Source organism: Buteo buteo, chromosome 17 (assembly GCF_964188355.1).
Source record: "Buteo buteo chromosome 17, bButBut1.hap1.1, whole genome shotgun sequence".
Lineage (NCBI taxonomy): Eukaryota > Metazoa > Chordata > Aves > Accipitriformes > Accipitridae > Buteo > Buteo buteo.
In genome coordinates, this window is record NC_134187.1 from 3,776,142 (window position 1) to 3,794,652 (window position 18,511).

Genomic DNA, 18,511 nt, shown 5'->3' on the forward strand with positions numbered 1-18,511 from the left:
TGCCACTCGCGGGTGCATCTATCAACACCCGGAGATTTAACTCTAAATCGGCCGCGGATTTAACTTCGATGCGGGAAAAAAAAACCCAAAACCAAACCAAACAAAAAACCCAGCACCATATCGATTTATTTCCTCCCTGGGGGGGGGAAGAGGGGGCTGGAAAGGAGAGTGGAAAGGCCGAGGTTTGTTCCGTAGGGTTATTTTCAGCCAGATTTCGTTCACCGCTTCGCTTTGCCGGCGAGCGCACTCTGTAAATCGCAGAAGAAAAGGAAAAAAAAAAAAAAAAAAAAAGCTCCTCCGAGTGCAGAGCACGGATTTATTTTTTAAGGTTGGTTTTTTTTTTTCTTTTTTTTTTTGTCGCTGCACTCTCCTGTGTCCCATCCTCTCCTTTTTTCGGGATAAAAAAAACCGTGTCCGAAACCCATCCTTTCCCTCCCGGCTGTTAGTTTACACCAGGCTGGGGCTCGGCTCCGCTCCTCACAGCATTGGGGTTTTTTTGGGGGGTGCGCACCCCCCCCGCGACGCGATGCTCGGCACTACGGACCGATATTTCCCTGCAGAAAGAGGCTGGATCCGGCCACGCACACTCAAAACCGACCACGGGATTTCTTTATTATTATTTTATGTTTTTTTCCTGGAAAAGGCAAAGCCAAGGCAGGTCCTTGAAATCGTCTCTGCTCCTGGTAGAGCTGCTCGGGCGGTTTTAATCGGGTTTAATTGGATTGTTGTTTGTTTTGGGTTTTTTTAAGTGAAGCGCTGGTGTTCAGTAGGAATTCCACGAAACTTCAGCAAAGCGCTGCTTTGGGAGAGAAAATTGCCAGGGATTTTGCAAGGCGTGGAGAGGGAGATGCGTTTCCAAAACGCAGCACATCTGGATACGCAGCTGCTTTGGGAGAAGAAAAAAAAAAAGACATCGATATATTTAATTCTCCCTTCTTTCTCTGCATGCCGATAGAATATTTATATATATATATATATATATATATATACACACAGCGTGGTGTAAACTACACGGTATACTTAGGTATGGGAGTATATACATGTTTATATGTAACATACATTCCCGTGTCTAATGTGCATTAAATCCCATTTAAACACAAGGTTTGTGTTGATATGTATATAACTAGATACTTATTATTAAATACATTAATTCCCCCGTGCGCTTAAAGTATAAATATCTGCAGCACACACAGTAGCACCATTCCCGATATTTCTGTAATTTTAATTCTATACATCCCTCTAACAACCCCCCTGCCTATATTTGTGTATTTAGCCGCGGTTTTAGCCTCTCCCGGTGCACACACACATCCCTGCCGGGCTGGAGACACCCCCCTCCGCCCCGTTTTTGGGATTTCCCGGCCACAGGGTCCCTGTGCCCCCCCCCCCGGGGTGCCCCTGGGTGGGGAAGGGGGGGCACCCCCGAGCGCTCCCTTTGCCTCTGCCCCCCCTTCAATAAATCTCTTTCCCTCCCCCCTATTTTTTTTTTAATGCCCTACTCCTTTCGCCGCTTTCATACAGAGATTTTTGAATTTCCTCAAAGATTTTTTTTCTTTCCAAGCCCCCAAAACCTCTGCCAGCCCCCCCCCCCCCGGGGCAGGTAGGACCCCCAAATTTCCAAGGGAAACCCCAGAGCTGGGGTGTTGGAAATATTAAGGGTGTAAGGGGGGAGCAGGGCTGTGGGATCCCCCACCCACCCCGGCAGCTCTCGCAGGCTGGAGCCACTCCGGGAAAAAATGAAGCCCCAGGAGATGGGGGGGGCAGTGGGGGGCTGAGCCCCCCCACCCGTGGGCTGGGTGCCCGGTGGGACCCCACTTTGCAGAGGGGTGCAACTGGCCCTGGGCTCTCCCTGTGCTGCACCATTAACCTTTAAACCCGTCTCTGCAGCGCACGGGGAGATGGTGGGGGGGCAAGAGAGGGGTGTCCAGATTTTTTTTGGGGGGGGGGCACCCCTAAACAGGCTGAGGTGGAGGGGAGGGCAGCTCTTCACTCTGCTTGGACCATGAAGGATTCGGGGCAGGAGCTTGGAGAAATCCCCGCCCTGTGCAATAGCCCCGTGGAAGGGATCGCCTCCAAAGGGATTGGGGGGCTCTGGGGGGGTGTCATTCCCTGCCCCCCCTTCCCAGGAAATATTATTTCTGGGAGCTGAGCGTGGGTGTCCCTGCGGGTGCGTGGGGAGGTGTGGAGCAGGGCTGCCCAGCTGGACTTTGCCTGCAGCGTGGGGCTGGCCGTATGGCCATGCCCTGGAGGGGGGGGGGGTTGATTTTATTATTTTATTCCTTTTTTTTTTTTTTGCACGGCAATGAAACCTGGCGCCTGGCTGATGGTGCAACAGATACCAGCCAACCCCCCCTCTTTACCCCCCCCCCCCACCTCTTTCCTCCCATCGCCGCCCACTTCCACGTGATATGGGCAAACCAGTCAGCGAGTGGGACTGGGGAGTCTGGCCACACTGGGGGGGGGGGGGGGGGCAAGACAGAACCCCACTGCCCTTAACCCGCCCCCCCCAAAAACCAGGAGCAAGCCCGAACTAGGCATCTCATAGCCCTCTGCCTTCCCTGCAGCGAGGGGGTGTCCTGCCCCACAGCCTCGCCCCCCTGCACCCCTTGCCCCCCCCAACACCGAAGGTGGGTAACGCTTCTCTGTCCCCCCGCTCCTCTCCCTCGCTGTCACGCCGGGACCCCAGCGACCCCCTTCCTACGGGCCTCCCCCGAAAGCTTCCTCCTATTGTCTCCTCGGGCTTGAAAACGGACTCGATTTTGCTTTTTTTTTTTTTTGTGGCTTGATTTTTTTTTTTTTTATTATTATCATCCTTACTATTTTTAAGGCAGGAGGGGAATTCACTCCTTTTTCCCCTCCTGTGGATCCTGCTCCTCTTTGGAGAGCCCTGTGGAAACGCTCCGTCCTAGGCCGGTGACACGCACACGAACCAGCCTCTCCTCCGTCCCCTGGGGTTTGGGGGGAAGCAGAATTCCCTTAAACCCCCTTCTTCCCGGCTCGCTTCCATCCTTACCCCTTCCCAACGCTGCCTCCGGCTTCTCCCCCTTTCCTGGGCTGCCTGCCGGTCTCCTGCTGTCCTCCCCGGTATCAGCCCTTATCTCCCGGTTATCTCTTCTGCTGCTAAATTCAGCCCAGCGGAGGGGTTCAGCCTGGGGAATCTGCTTGCTAAATCTAAATCAGTCCCAAGAGTTATTTCTCCGGCCATAATTCCCCCCCCCCCCATCCAACCCTTCTCCGGGTGTGCGATGGTTTTCTAGGATCCCTCTGTGATCCACAGAGAAAACAGCATCTCCGATCGTTTCACCCCCCCTCCCGGACCCTTCATGGGAAGGGTGTTTCACCCTGACCCCCCCTCCACAAGTGGGTTTTTGGGGGTCTCATCATTGCAAACCACATTCAAGGCCCTGATGGGATCCCACGGCCTGCGCCATGCCCGAAAACCAGCCCCTTTGCCCCAAACCACCCCCCCCCCCCAAAAAAAAGGACCCCAAATCAGAAACCAAACCCACATGGGAAACAGCACCCATCGCACCCATCCTGCCTGGTGGCTCTGGGAAATGCCTCCCCACCCGGACCCACGGCATCCCGGTCCCCAGTGGGTCAGCCCGTTGTGCTTCCACCTTCCCTCACCTCCCCACGTGGGAAAAGCGGGGGGGGGGGAATATTAAAAACACCCGGCAGGGGGAATTTTGTGGGTGCTGCTAGGGGTCCGCTCCCTACATGCCATCACTTGCAAGTGGGTCTGGGCAGCACTGGGGGGGGTGCAGTAGTTAATGCCCCCCTCCCCTTTTAAGCACATACATACATACGTGGCCGGACTTTTTTTGGGGGGGGGGTGCGAACACGCGTGGGGTAGGAGGATCGAGCCAGCCTTCCTCCTCCTCCTCCTCTTCCTCCTCTCCCCTAATTTAATTCTCCCCCCCCACCTCCGCAGCTTCAGCCTCCGGCTCCCCCCCCCCCAACCCACATCAAACACCAACCTCGGGGGCCATTAACAACTTAAAGCACCGATCGTACCTGCGGGACAAAGATTTTTTTTTTTTTTTTTTTTTTTTTTTTTTTTGCTCCAGGCCAGAGCATCGCTGTCTCTCACCTTCCAGGCTGTGTCAACTTTTCTCCCCCCACCCCTTTCACCTTCTTCCCCCCCCCCCCAACACTTCTTCGGGACTGCTCTAACCTCCTTATCATCTCCTCCGCCCCCACGGGGAGGGAACCGGGGGGGGGGGGGGGGGTCCCCGACCCGGCCGCCGCCTTCTCCCGCATCCCCGACCGCATCTCCCCCTGCCTCCCCCCGGAGGGGGTGTCGGATGGGGCGGGGGGGGGGGGGGAGAGAAAGAGAAAAAAAGACGGGGAGGAGACTGACCGAGGGTTTTAAGCAGCCCAGCCCCATCGTGGAGAGGTGGGGGGGGGCGTGGGGGGGGGGGGGCGGGAGGTGATGGATGGAGCCCGGTGGGAGAAGCTAAATCCGGGCGGGAGCTAAATCTCTTCTCCCGGAGGGACCTGGAGTTCTCGCTTGGGGTCTGGAAGCGGCGGCTGGTCCTGGGGAAGGTGGGGAAGGTTGGGGAGGTGGGGGGGCGGTGGAGGAAAATTGCATCGCTGGTGGTGTTTTGGTTTTGGCTGGAAGGCTGTACCCACGCGAGACCGCTCCGGCCACGGCAGGGGAAAGCGGAGCCTGGGGGTTTTTTTTCCGCCCGTTCTCCATCGCCCTGGATTGCGGCCGGGGTGCCGGCTGGGGTTTGGGGAGGCCCGTCGCGAGATGTACCAGAGTTTAGCCATGGCGGCTAACCCCGGCCCTCCGGCGTACGACGGGGCAGGTGGCTTCATGCACGGCGCGGCCGCGGCGTCCCCGGTCTACGTGCCCACCACGAGGGTCGCCTCCATGCTCCCCAGCCTGCCCTACCTCCAGAGCGGCGGCTCTTCCCAGCAAGGCAGCCCCGTCTCCAGTCACTCCATCTGGACTCAACCCGGAGCCGAAAGCGCCGCTTACAACCCCGGATCTTCTCACCCTCCCGTGTCCCCTCGGTTCTCCTTCTCCACCAGCACCCCCATCCCCGCCACCTCTTCCCGGGAAGCCGCGGCGGCTTACGGCAGCTCCTTGAACCTTTCCGCTAACGGCAGGGAGCAATACGGCAGGGGGTTCGGCAGCTCCTATTCCAGCCCCTACCCGGCTTATATGAGCCCCGAAATGGCCACCACCTGGACTTCTTCGCCCTTCGACAGCCCCATGCTCCACAACCTGCCCAGCCGAGGGACGCCCGCAGCCGCCCGCCACGCCAACATCGGTGAGCGCAGCCGGGGTTGGGATACGGGAGGGAGGGTTTCACCCCCGTCCCCCACCCACCCACCCCCCGTCCCAGCCAAATTTTTGTGCCCCGACTCCTCTTCGGGTAGGGCGAGGTAAGGCGCGCAGGGCAGGAGGGAGGAATTCGGCGTATTCGGGGGTCTTTTGCTGGCTGCGAAACACGGGGGGGGGGTCCCCGCGGCCACGCGGGTGCCCCACTCTGCGCCCACGCTTTCTCTGCAAAACCGCCATTTCAAAATATCCTCAAGAAGCACGGTTTCCCAAAAAGAAATATAATTTAGGAGAGGCCCAGAGCGGCAAGAAACGACGTGCCGAGCTCCCGCGCAAGGGCCTGCTGGCTCCACAAACAGCTCCGGGGGGATTTAGGGGCTGCGACGGGGATGACCGCGGTGCGCAGGACCACGATGCTCCCTGGGTGTGCAGGCAGCCCAGGTGTAAAATGGAGAAAACTGTTTGGAAAATGGGAAAATCAAAGTCTGGCCCGTGAATCCCAGATCTTCCCATTGGGCTGTTTTAGGTTATGTCTTTTTTTTTTTAATTTTTGGGAAGGTCGGTTAGGCTAGGAGAAGGGAAAGCGAAGGGAAATTTGGCACCGAGGGGGGAGAGACGATGGAGAAGGAGAAAAAAGAAATGCATCCGCATTTATTGTCGTGCTTTTGGGGGAACCACAGGCACATCTGAACAGCCCACTTCTGTATTTCAGTGTCTCCTTGCCCCCCAAAATCTCAGCCCTGATCTCTTGCACCGATCCCGATCTCAGAGCCTTTCATTTCATTAAGCACCTCTGGGTCCTACGACCAGAAATCAGCCCGAATGGCTTAAAATATTGCTTTTATGTTTTGTACACCGTAAGAGGGAGAAAGGGGGAAAGAAATGCAGGGCACATCTTTGCATCGCGGTTTCGTACACTTTTTTCCTCTCCGCATTCTCTCCACGAAGGTATTTCTGTCGGCTTCAGGGTCGCGGTTAACAAAGAAAATGACCCAAATTTGTCTGCAGATAAATTTTAAGATTGCGTTCTTTAACCTGAATTTTGGAGAGTAGTTTTTCCATCATGTCTAGCAAGATTTAATTTACGTTTAGCGTTATGTTAAGATGTTAAAGAAAGGAAAGTTGGGCGTCGGTGAAGGTTTGGCCTTGCCAATGCCTTTTGCTTTTCTTTGGGTGTTACGGAATTGTTTAAAATGGGGAAGAGAATATCTTTTAGGATAAAGTTTTGGTCAACCAGGCAATGTTTTCGAGAAGCCATGAGAAGGTAGAAAGTATAGGAAAAAAGCAGAATGAATCAAATAATAATTGAATATTATCAACAAGGACATCTGCACATATGTATTTGACTACTGTGCCGTCTCTTCCTTGGGGGGAAAAAAAAAATCACCTTTTTGCAGTGGTCTCAAAAGGGCTCATAGTAATAAAAATAACTTAAACCCAAAATAATGCAAACGAAGAAATGCAGTTGCAAAAATACCCAGCGGCTTTTAAGGTGTCAGAGACTGAGTGTTAGTGATTTGGGGGTTTCAAGCCCTGCGTTAAGCAGCGGTTTGTGCTGCAGGTCTCGCAGCCTGCCTTTTGGTGGCAAAAAGTGCTTTTTATCTGGGCTCTTAGATAGCACCAGGAACATGGGACGTGTTGAGCCAGTCCAGAAAACGTTAGCGGTTGGTAGCGAAGGAGGAAGGAGCCAGGAGCCCTTTCCATTGCCAGGTCCCGGGTCCTGATTCGGGTGCTGGATTTGCGGTATCACCTCCAGCATCGCCGAGAGCAGGGCAGCAGACACCGGGGGATTTATTAGCATGGCGCTAATTATGTCTCTGCCTTGAACGTGGAAAAAAGCACTTGGGTTTTAAATAAAAAGTGCTTGGGTTTTGGTAAAAAAAAAGAAAACAAAACTAAAACCAAAACCTGCCTGCAAGCTGGCGAGTTTTAAATTCAGGATTAAAATGGATTTTTTGGAAGGCAGCTCCCCCGGTAAGTACTTTAAGGTCCAGACCTGCCCCTTTCCCTTTTCTCCCCGAATTGGGATGTGGCCGGGTTGCTCCCAGCTGGGTCCCGTCTCGCTGCCGGGGCGATGCTTCGCACAGGCTGCGGGTATCGAGGGGGTTGTATGAAGCACGTAAAGGCTGGCTGGTGGTTTCTGAGGGGGGAGAAGGTTGGGATTTTTGGATGAGCAAGGGTGAAAAGCCCTGATGGGCTGAAAAACTGAAGGCACTGAAAGATTTAGTGGGAGGGAAACACTGTTGTGGATTGCACCCATCCCAGACCCACTTTAATAACTGTCTGAGCCTGGCTCAGGCTCTGAGCAGTTCCTGGCACGGTGGAGTGCAGACTCCTTCTGTTGTCTTGCCTTAGCACTAAAGGTATTTTTATTCTCTGCACAATGAGGAATCTCAGGGTGGAAGCAAAATCCTTCGTGCAAAGCTCTATTAAATCAAGGGATTTTTGCAGCGCTCTCATTTCCCTCCAGTGCTTTTGCTTCCCGGCGAACCGTCACCTTTGGATAGCGCTAATTGCAGAGCACCTCTGGCATCTTTAGAATATTAATTACTATAATTTTTTAATAATGCAGATCAAGTCTATGCAGGTGTAGCTGGACATGCAGACACAGATATGCAGTCTATGCAATTGGGCATGGCATTTTTTTCCCTGCTGTAAAGCAATGCAGCGGGGAAAGAAGTTTAGTGAAACTGTATACAAAGGTGATAGAAAATGGAAAAAGCAATAAGCTCTTTATTTCTTTTAGTGGATATTTCTAGATAGAAATCTACTAAAAGAAATAAAAATCTTATTGCTTTTTTCTAGTAAGAGGAATTTTGGCCTGGGTTAAAACTTGCCAGTGCAGCTCTGTGGTACAAAGTGGGAAGGATGGGTGCATAAATGACATGGGCCTATTTGAAAAACTTTCCCCGGTGTGAGTTCAAAATGCCAAATTTGGCCTTTTCAGGGTAAGTTTGGCAAAAGATTGCATTACCCTGAAGGGCAGGATCAGACTCTGTGGTCGAGGCCGTGAACTTGCTCCAGGCATTGCCTGGGATGGCGTTACAGTGAATTCCCGACTTAATGAGGCATGAAAAGGACCCGCTGTAAAGTCCCCTTGCAGGAAAACTCCCTGCCAGGGCCAAAACCCTCTTGAAATCTGTCCCAAAATTAGCAGCTTGCCCCTTCCCTCTTCGCCAGGCGGAGGTGAGCGGGGATCGAGGCCGACACGGGATCCCAAACTCATCCAGCCCGTTGCCGCTTGCTGCCTCCTGGATGGTTCCAGGATGGACATGGAGGGCCAGATCCTGCTTCGCCATCCCCACCCCCTGCAATTTTGCTTTTCACGAAAAAGCCGCGGGGTTTTTCTTTCGCTGTGGCTTCGAGGAGGTTGATGTGGTTGGGAGTAAATCGGGGCGAGGGGCTGCGGGCATTTCTGATGGGTGCTTTGCATTTTTGTTTGGAGTAGTCGAAGTCAGGGTTCCCCGAATCAGGCACCGTTTGAACGCAGCAGCAGCATCTGGCGAGATCAAAGCCTGGAGCAGACGCTGGGTTGGAAAATGCCTTCTCCACTGCTGGTGGGGGAGAGATTGTGAACCAGATCTTAAGCTTTCCCATAGGGATGCTAAGAGATTGGCCCTGTAGCATCCCCAGGGCCGGCATTTCCAGTGACTCGCCGGCATTTGTTACAACCCTCTGCCCTACGAGTAGCCCCTGACCTTCCCCACGCACCTAAGGACAAGGTGGCTGCTCCCCCCAAGGCGATGGGGGAGCCCAGCATCCCTGCCCTCGGAGGGATGGGACCGTGGGATGGAGGGACAGGGCTGTAGGATGGAGGGACAAGGCTGTAGGATGGAGGGATGGGGCCATAGGATGGAGGGACAGGGCTGTAGAGTGGAGGGATGGGGCTGTAGGATGGAGGTTCGGGACCGCAGGACGTGTCTGGATTTTTCACGAGACCCTACATCCCCTGTTTTGCAAGCGGTTGCATTTCTCACCTCGGCTCCGCCGGCGGGGAAGGCTGGCCCAGGGCTTTGTTCCCCCCTGCCCCCGCCGCCGCCGGCGAGTTTCAAGCCACTTCTGCTCTCCTGCCTAATTTAATTTTCACCGCTCAGTCTGGGATTTGGGATGAAACCCACAGAATTAGGGTTTCTAATCTTTGAGCAAGATCAAGCTCAGACATGCAACTGATTATTACCCCCCCAAATCTTCAAACAGTATATTTTAAATTGTAAATAAAGCAACAATAATAGCAAAAATATCACCATCACAGGCACTATATTGCCCTTATAATAATACAATTCCTTAATTGAAAATTGCACTTTTATTCCCAAATACAAATGCATATGTTGCATAGAACATCCATGGTGTAGTATATAGTACATTATAAATGCTTGTGAATTTTTGTAAAGCAGTAAAACTTATGGCAGTGGATAGTGGCACTGAATTTAAGACTTTATTAAGCCAGGATTAAATATTTTTCTCCTCTGCACACACACTCTTATATGTGTCTTTATCCCTGTAACAGTAACAGCAATTTTTTTTTTAAGAGAGCCTATATTTTGCTCTCTCCATATTTATTTCCATCCGTTTGGGGGAGAGGAGGGAAAATCCTTGGAAACAGATGAGGGTTTATTAGGTGTTTACTAAAGGAAATTGGGCCCAATTCTGCTGCCTCTGTGCTCTTCGGATGATGGAGAAACCTTCGCTCGGCAGGCAGAGAGGGGCTCCCCAAAATGGTTATCCCAAACACAGCTGGGTATTTTGAACGGGCAAACCATCTCACTCTGACAAATTAAGGATGCCTCAAAAAACCCCACCAATAAAGCACCAACAAGCAAATAAAATCCCAAACTGGGTGAAAAAGCAGCAGCGCAGTGAGATGAGCATGTTTTTGTGCCTGGAGGTTGGCAGCCTGTTGCTGCTGGGGGAGGATGTGTGCAGGGGCTGTTAAAATAGAGGTGGAAAAATGCAATTTTAAGGAAAATTCAATTAAAAAAAATTGATAGTGTACTCCCGAAACCTGCAGAGACTTTGTTTCTCATCAGCACGGAGCTCTGGGCCGAAATTTTTGCTCCTCAAGCCCCGCAGATCTTTTCACGCCTGGGAAAAAGAGTTGCAAATATAATATATCATCTTTCAGAGGTTTTGTTCCCAAATTCACACCCAGCCTGGCGTGTCCTTCCCTCCCTACAATTTCCTTACTGAAAAGGAGGTGCAGAAATGGGATATTTGGGGATCTCCCCCTGCTCGGTGATGCTCCCGGGGGGCACAAGGCTGTGGAAGGTGGGGGGGATGCAGCTGAACGTCTCGGGTCCTTCGAGGCTTTTGCAACCCTATTATAAAAAGACTTAACGAAGCGTCCGCCTCCCATTTGGGGCTCACCGCTGCCTGCGAAGCCAGGCAGGGATCTGTGTTGAGAAGTCAGACCGTGGGCTTAAAGCGGCCGGTTTTGCTTATGCTGGGAGGGCAGAGGCAGAAATGCAGATTTTTTGCTGGGACGGCTGCACCAGCCCCATGTTAGAGCGATGTGTGATCCCCGAATAACGCGATTATGCTGCCAAAACCCATGGAATGGGTTGTTGGAATGGCAAGGTTGGGTTGTTACAGGTACGGCTTGCTTTGGCGGGGGGATGTGTGTAATTATGCCTGTAGGATTGCAAAAAAAGGAGATTGGAAATGCCAAATATTCACCTCGACGATGGATTCCGAATTCGCGCTGCTGTCTGGCAGGAAGGTGTAAATACGCCTTTGGTGTGCGAGTGTGAAATGCTCCTTAAATAACCAGGGAAATATGTGAGAATGTGCTCTTACCTCCAAAATTAACCCAAATTATAAAAGCAAATTTCATCATAAGGTTGGACTGAGGGTTTTTTATTTTGGGGGGGAAGAAAAAAACTTTGTGGGTCCCCTTTGTGGGGCAAAAACCTTGCAGCTGTCTATGGTAACATCCAGCATTACGGCAAAATATTAAAATCTCTCTGGCCCTTACAAGATTTCCCCACATCATCGGTCATGGTGACCGCTCCAAGCTGTAAATACATCTGTAATGACAAATTAAACCCAATTATCTGCCATGCCTGAGCAGTGAGGTCTTTATACTTGGGTGCTTACACGTGCGTGACGGCGCTTGAAAATAATTCGATCATCATTGGCTTCGCAACGGCTGGTACAAGTGTTATTAAAGGCTCTTTTGAAACCCCCCTGCATTTCTGCCGTACTGAGCGTTGCTGTTGTAAGGTCTCGTACAGCAGAAATGTGGGGTTTTTTTTTCCCTTGCAGTTTTTCTGAAGGTCACTTGCTGCAGGGTATGCTTGAGTTTGCAGCATTCCCCCTGCTATTGCACCCTTTTAAACACTCGGGGCACTCGGTGGTGATTTCTTTTTCAATATGATAAGCTGGAGCTGGATTTTCTCATCCCAAAAAAGCACAGGCGGGCGGGCGCTGGGTCTGCTAGGAAAGAAGATCTGGGCAGAGGTTTTCCAAGCTGGACATAGATCTGACCCCGCCATCAGCGCTGAAACATTTCAGCTTTCAGGTTTTGGCAAGGTCTAGATTTTAAAACCAAGTTTGGGGCAGTGTCAACTGGAAGCGAAAATAATTTTTTCTTTTCCAAGAAGTGCAAGGTGATTATTTTTGTCTTAATTGTTTGCTGGCACAGAGGGGGTTTTTGCTTAATTAGGTGAACACCTAAATGTAGGATGCAGCCTTTGCTCGAGCAGGAGCAAAGTTGGGTCCTTCCCATGTCTTTCTGCTGTTTTCTCTGTCTTTCTAAGACCAATCCTGCTGTTTCGCCCAGGCTAGGCTTGCAGGATCAGCCCCCCCGTAAACATATTCACTGTGAAAAAAAAACAACCAACCCCCCAAAACCGCCACCTTGCTCAGAGCTGAAACCATCCCTGTTTTAAAGCAAAGGGAGGTTTGCCTGGGGCTGGGGCAGAATCAGGCCCAGGAAAGAGGCTTCCATAGGGAAGAAATGCAGTTCCCTGCAAACTATTTGGAGACCTACAGGTTTTCTTGGGGAGATGAAGCCCCAAAAGTCAGTGGGACTTTTCTTTTTCCTTTCTGGCAAGTGGCCGCTTGATTTGGGAAGGGATTTGTGCTTTTTTAAAAAATTATTTTTAGTGACCCATAAAGCTGGTGGTTCCCATATCGGAGCCAGCTGGGCTCGAACAGCTCACGCCAGCCTTGGGAGAGACTCAGAAACTCATTTTGATTGTGAAAGAGGAAAAAAATAATTCATGGAAAGTCAAGGAAAAGTACGTTTTTCACCAGAGGTGGGGTGAGGGCAGCCGGATGAGGGATGCACTGGGGCTGATCTCCCGTCTCCACCAGGGACTGGTACTGGACGCTTCTGCATCTGGGATAACAAAATCACTGCCTGGAAATGTTTCTTCCTAATCCCTGGGAATTAGGTCGGTGTCTGCCGGGGGAGCATTTCAGGAGAGGTCCCGTGGTGGGTCGCCGCTGCCTGCTCTTGCTCTTCTTCCCAAAGCTCAGCCGTTTTCCTCCGGTCGATGCTTCCAGCCACAGCGCGGTGTGTTTACGGGGTGCCGGGGTAGGGCTGGGTGCCTGTTGCCATCAGGGTCTCCTAAAAGGTTAAAACCCAACCCCAGCAGAAGAGGTTGGGGGCAGAGATGGAGCTGGGTGGGGGAGAAGGAGACGACACCACTCCCTCGGAACAAGATTTTGCCAATTCTTGCTTTTTTTTTTCACAGTTCCTGCTTGCACAGTGCTCTCTGGCTGTGTCTGTAATAGTTAAGCAAGTTCCAGGTTGTCCTCTGGCCTCGAGGGCCGGGAGAATGGGCTGTCTCCTTCGGCTCTGCAAACACCTCCAAACAGTTTGGGAGACATCTCCCTCTTGCCTGCTTCTCAGCTGCCTGCCTCTGGCTCTTGCCAGCCGTTGTGCCTCGGTTTTCCTTCAAGTTCCAGCTTCTGGAGTCATGTTATCATACGTCAGGCTTTGGTTTTGCAGAAAGGCAAGGAACAGGTTTTCTGGACAAGAGAAAAGCTGGGAAACCCTGATTCCTATGGGCAGAAACTCTAGAAGAGGCAACAAAATAACCTAATATTTATTATTTGAACTCCTATGAGTTTCCAAGTCAGGCTCTTGGGTTTGTAAGCCAGGGAGCCATCTTTATTTAATATTCAGGGCGTGCAGTGCTGGAGCTGTAGAAAATCAGTGAGGCGGTGAGCCCCAGACATCAGGACTCCTCCGAATGACATATTTGGCCCCAGATGTCTGAGATTATTTTGGGAAGGGAGCGCTGGCCCCAGGGGCTGGCTGTTGGGGCGACTGGCTGCTGGGAATGACACGGAGTTGGGACGTGCCTCGGTGATGTGGAGCACGAGAGGGGCAGCTGGCTTGGAGGGATGTCTCCTCCTCACGCTGCCCTGGGCTGGGAGGATGCCCTGGATCCTCAGCACGACCATAGGCTTTTCCCCAGGGGCTTCCCATGTTCGGTCCTTCTTTGCTTCAATGGGGCAGATCATCGACGCTGTGATTTACCCGGACCCTCTGGGTGTGAAGCTGTGGCCTCCGGGGTTTTCCCAGCTCCCAGCACAAGCAGGACCACAAGCAGGAGGGTGAAGTCCCCCTCGCACCCTCTTCCCTTTGGCCCCAGCCAGGGAAGGGTCTCGCTCCAGCAGGACTAGCTGCCTGCCCCGCTGCCTGCCCTCCCCAACCATTTCTATTCCTAAACCAACATCCCAGTCAGACTCTGTCACCTCCCTTCACGCAAAATCAATAACAACGGGTGAGCAGGTTAATTATAATCACAGAATAAACGCCGCGGTCTCAAAGTTCACTCAACTTCAGCAGCATTTCAAAACGAGCGGACGACGCCAAGAAACTTTCATTGATTCCTCCGGGGCAGGTGTGGGAGTTTGAACCTGTCCCCAAGCTGATCTTGATTCAAGACCTACTCAATTTTCTTCCTTATCTCGACTTTCGCCTATCTTATAATGCCTGTTATTTTAGATAAAAAGTCCAATCAATTGAGTTAGAAAAACTGCAAGTTATATGTTGCCCTGATAAGTTCGGTACCTGATGTTTTATTGGCCTGGGCTGCAGTTTCTGTGCGAACTGACCTTTGCAGATGCTTTATCGGCGGCTGGGAGAATCGCTCCATCCTCCCGCCCCGCTCGGGGGCTGAGTTGACTTAACATTCAGAATAACTAATAAACGAGGAAAAGAGAAGGGCCAGGGGTTAGACAGACTGTCCCCCATAAGGTGATGAATTGTAGTAAACACCTTTTTGTTTGTTCCTGGCTGGCATCCCGTAAAGAGGCCAGGATCTGGCCTAACTTATTTTGGTGTAACTCCTCTGAGTGGGATTTATCAGTGTAACACCTCCGAATTGGAGTCAGAGCCTGTGTCTAAATTAGTGAGCTAAAGAAAACTGGGGCCGGAGTTTGGATATGCACATGATCCTCAGTATTGGTTAGTGCCTTCACGCTCAGAGAGGGCTTAGACATGTGGAGCAGTATGTACCCTACATATTTTGTATATTCCTACACATGGTATATATATAAAGTGAGTTTTTATATATATATATATGTGCATGTGTGTGTCTGTGTGTGTTATATTTGTGCATGTATATATAACTATATATATACACACACAATTCTATGTAGCTATGTTCTATATAGCCACAGAATAATAATTCTAATAGCAAAACCAGAAAGAATTGATTAGCGATGACTCCTAGCTTGCTACAATAGCATTCTTAAGGACGTGGTATATATGTATATATACAAATATATACGTTTATATATATGTACATATATACATACACATGTATAACACACACACATATGATAACAATACAATTAATTGTATTCCTACAAGCAGGATTTTGCCCATTTGACTTGGATAAATGCCTTTCCTTCTGATCTGTACCAGTCTGGGGAAAAAACCCTAAACCTTTGAGTTTCTGGAGTTGCAGGGTTGTAGAAATGCATGTTGGAAGATGTCTCGCCCAGCCTCCTGCTTGGAGCAGGACAACCACTAGTAGTGGCTGAGGTCAGCTGTGGCTTTACCTGGATGAGGCTTGGAAAAGCCCAGGGACGGAAATTCCCCCACCTCCTAATGAAAATGCTTTTCCTAATGCCCAGCCTGTGGTTTGTGCTGCTTCCCCTTGTTCCTTCTCCCATTATTGAGAAGAGTTTGCTCCGTTGTCTGCATATACCTGGCTAGCTGATGTCCTCGTAATGATCCCAAACAGCACCAATTTCCCTGGGCCCAGAGCTGGCCCTGGCTTTGATCCACCTGGGTGCTGGTAGTCACGATGGTCACCATCAGACAGACAGATGCTGCACTAGGACGTATGACCACAAACCATTGGGTTCCCGTGGTTTAAGGAGTTTCAGCTCATCAGCTGCTCTGTAGGAGCCCGAGCGGGGCCAAGAGCAGGTGAAGGCTGTGTCATGCTTGATGACGAACTAGTGCCAGATGCCAGCCATGGGAACCCAACAGACCATGCTCGTCAATTGTTAGCATGGCCCCTGGCATGGTCCAAGCACAGACCATCTCAGCCTGACCCAAGCATCTCCTGGTGCAGGACCCGGGAAGCGGTTTGGATGTGACCAGTATAGATTGGGGTCCGGGAGCATCTGAACATGGTCAGACTCTGCTAGCTGGGCTTAGGGTCAGGGTTCACCAGTTACCCAGTAACTGGCCCTGGTTCACCAGTTACCCAGTAGCCATAAGGCCAGTTCTCACGGCTCAGCCGTGGAGCTGCAGTTTGGCATGTCTCCACAGCACACCTGCTTGTGGTCCCCTGTGGGTAGGTACATCAGACATGGCTGCACACGTCGGAGGTGATCCATTGCCTGTGCCCCAACTCGGAAACAGCTGCCCAGGAGGAATCATGGCATTGCAAATCCCAAGCTTTCCTGATCCTCTACTTTTTTTTACGCATCGTGGACTAGATGATCTGGGGGTTGCACTAGATGGTCTTCAAAGGTTCCTTCCAACACAAACCTTTCTGTGATTCTGTGACCCTTTCCTTGCAGTCATCAAAGAAGAGCCTCTTCTATGGCACATCCATTTGGAAATGGGACATATTTCAAGGAGGATAACGCTGTGGCTGTTTTTCCTTTGTCAAAAGAGAGAAAGACCATTTCCAGGTGTCTCCTGCCAGGCACCTGTGGATGGCCCCAACCTGGCCATTCCCTGGGTTCTCCATGCTAATCTAAGATTTGCTAAAAAATATTTGGACAGTTGATAAGCAGAGGAATCTCCTGTTTATGAGAAGAGCCTCAGATATTTACAAGTGTAAGAATTGTAAGTAGGAGTAAGAAAGTGGAGGTCACCTTGGTGGGTGGGATCAGGCATGCATCCCAGCAAAAGAAAGCAGACCTTGGAGTTCAGTCATGCACAACTTGACAGTCAGCAGAAGTTGCTGTCGGACACCAGGTTGCTATCAAAGGGGTGGCCAGCAAGTGCTCCGACCAAGGCCACCCTACATCCTTGGGAATGTTTGCATGCCTGTCTCCTTTACAGCAGACTGTACCTTTTGGATGTGGGATATGGTACTTCAGTGTGTGGGGTCAGCAAGTCTCTCCGCTCAGCTCTGGTACAACCATTGGGCTTGACGGTTTGGGGTCTGGTGGTTCTGGTGTGCTGGAGAGCTGTCAGTGCTTTTCCAAGCAACCAGGTTGGCCAGTCCCTCAGGACCATCTCCTACCCCTTCCCAAAACAGGCAGTTTGTCTGTGTCTGCTTTAGAGGAATCCAGTCCTCTTCCACCCACCCTTCTTCCATCCACTGCTTGCCTCCACATCTATGACTGTGGCCTTTGAAAGTTGTCGTTGCCCCCCTCCAGTGAGGCAGGGAAGAGCCTTTGCTCCTTCTCATGGGGAAAGAACGCTATCGCAAGGAGATGAAAAGCCTTGCTCAAGGGAAGCCCTATTGCAGAGCCAAGACTGAACTCAAATCCAGGCCCAGGATTTGACCAACCTTCCCATCGTGTCCCTCTTGCACATGATCTCAGCTGGTCCCTTGGCTGCTTCCACCTTCACTGTCCTTCAAACCGGGGAAAACATATCCATGACAGAAAGGAGTATTCTTGGCTGTTGGCAATGGTGTGTGCCACAGACCTTGGCTTGCTGCAGGCAGAGGAGCGAGCTTTGCAGGGGAGGGACACGATGTTCCTTTTGCCTTGACATGAAACATTTGGCTGGGAAGGGTTGCACAGGAACAGTCTCGCTGTGGTGCTTCACGAAGCAAGGGAAAAATGGATTTCTTTGCCTTTTTGAAAGCAGTATGTGCCTCAGCCAGACTGTAGGTTGAATGTTTCCTAAGCAGTAAGGAGGGTCTTTAGGTTTGCAGGGGGAAAGCTGTTTGGTCTAGGCAGCCAGCTGAGTAACCAGCCATTTTCTCCACCGTAGACGTGTCAGATGATAACCCCTAAAACATTCTGGGACAGCACTGAGCCATTTCTATGAAGCTGCACAATGATGCATTTTTCTTGAAACAGTGTTTCTGGCTAAGCATAGGGAATTTACCTGCCTATCCATTTCCCGCAGATCAGCAGGAATCACACAATCAGAATCACACAGGTGATGTCTTCTGTTAATCCACATCAGAGGAGAGTAGGGAGCCACATTCCCACCAGTAACCAACCCAGTGATAGGTACTAAACCAGGCACTGTCCTGCTCTCCCATACAGGTCCCAGCAGCCTGTAAAATAGTGGGGCCCTGGATGAATTTCCCCCCAATTCTCTCAGAGAGGAAACAGGCAGAGAAGTGGGAGGGAGAAAAAAGCCAATGGGCAGAACCTGTTTTTACAGAAACATCCTTGGATCCGTTAGCTGAAGGGCAAGATAATGCACATGGGCTTTCTGATGCCAGTCTGTGTGTCAAGGTGATGATGCCTCCGTTGAAAAAAGGAAAGGCTCACTGACAGCTTTCTTTTGGCTGCAGCTCTCTCCCATGCATAAATTTGGACTCTTTTATTTACAGTCACTCCCTGCCCCTTCTACTTTTGTTTCTCCTTCTTTTTCGCTGCTGTCTTCCTTTCCAGTTCAGCCCTGCTCTGCCACCGTGCTGGATCAACCAGCACTTTGAACTGCTGTAATCTGACCAGAAACCTTTTGGTGGGTTTTTCTCCTTGAAACTTCAGCTTCTGGAGTCATGCAATTCATGGAAGCATCTCAACCCATCCAAAAGAAATAGAAGATGTAACTTTCAGCTTCGCTAGCTGCAGGAAAACGCTTATTAAAAGGACTCCTAAAGGCTT

The 18,511-nt window shown here is 51.1% G+C and overlaps 1 protein-coding gene and 1 long non-coding RNA gene across 4 annotated transcripts in view; one reads left to right on the forward strand and one right to left on the reverse strand.

The window, feature by feature from the left end:
• Positions 1-586: 586 nt before the first annotated feature.
• On the reverse strand, positions 587-3,170 carry LOC142040748 (uncharacterized). Its single transcript, XR_012653290.1, has 2 exons — positions 3,011-3,170; positions 587-883 (listed from the first exon to the last, which is right to left on the reverse strand). It is a non-coding gene; the product is annotated as an uncharacterized LOC142040748 (long non-coding RNA).
• Positions 3,171-4,440: 1,270 nt separating this feature from the next.
• Positions 4,441-18,511, forward strand: part of GATA4 (GATA binding protein 4) — a 30,349-nt gene continuing 16,278 nt past the window's right edge. For 2 of the 3 annotated variants that reach the window (XM_075048940.1, XM_075048941.1), the window contains exon 1: positions 4,441-5,279. In XM_075048940.1, coding sequence (XP_074905041.1) covers positions 4,754-5,279 — 526 coding nt within the window. In that variant the 5' untranslated portion in view covers positions 4,441-4,753. Of the gene's footprint in view, positions 5,280-7,176; positions 7,265-18,511 lie in introns of those variants that run through there. The other variant, XM_075048942.1, reaches the window with a different exon arrangement.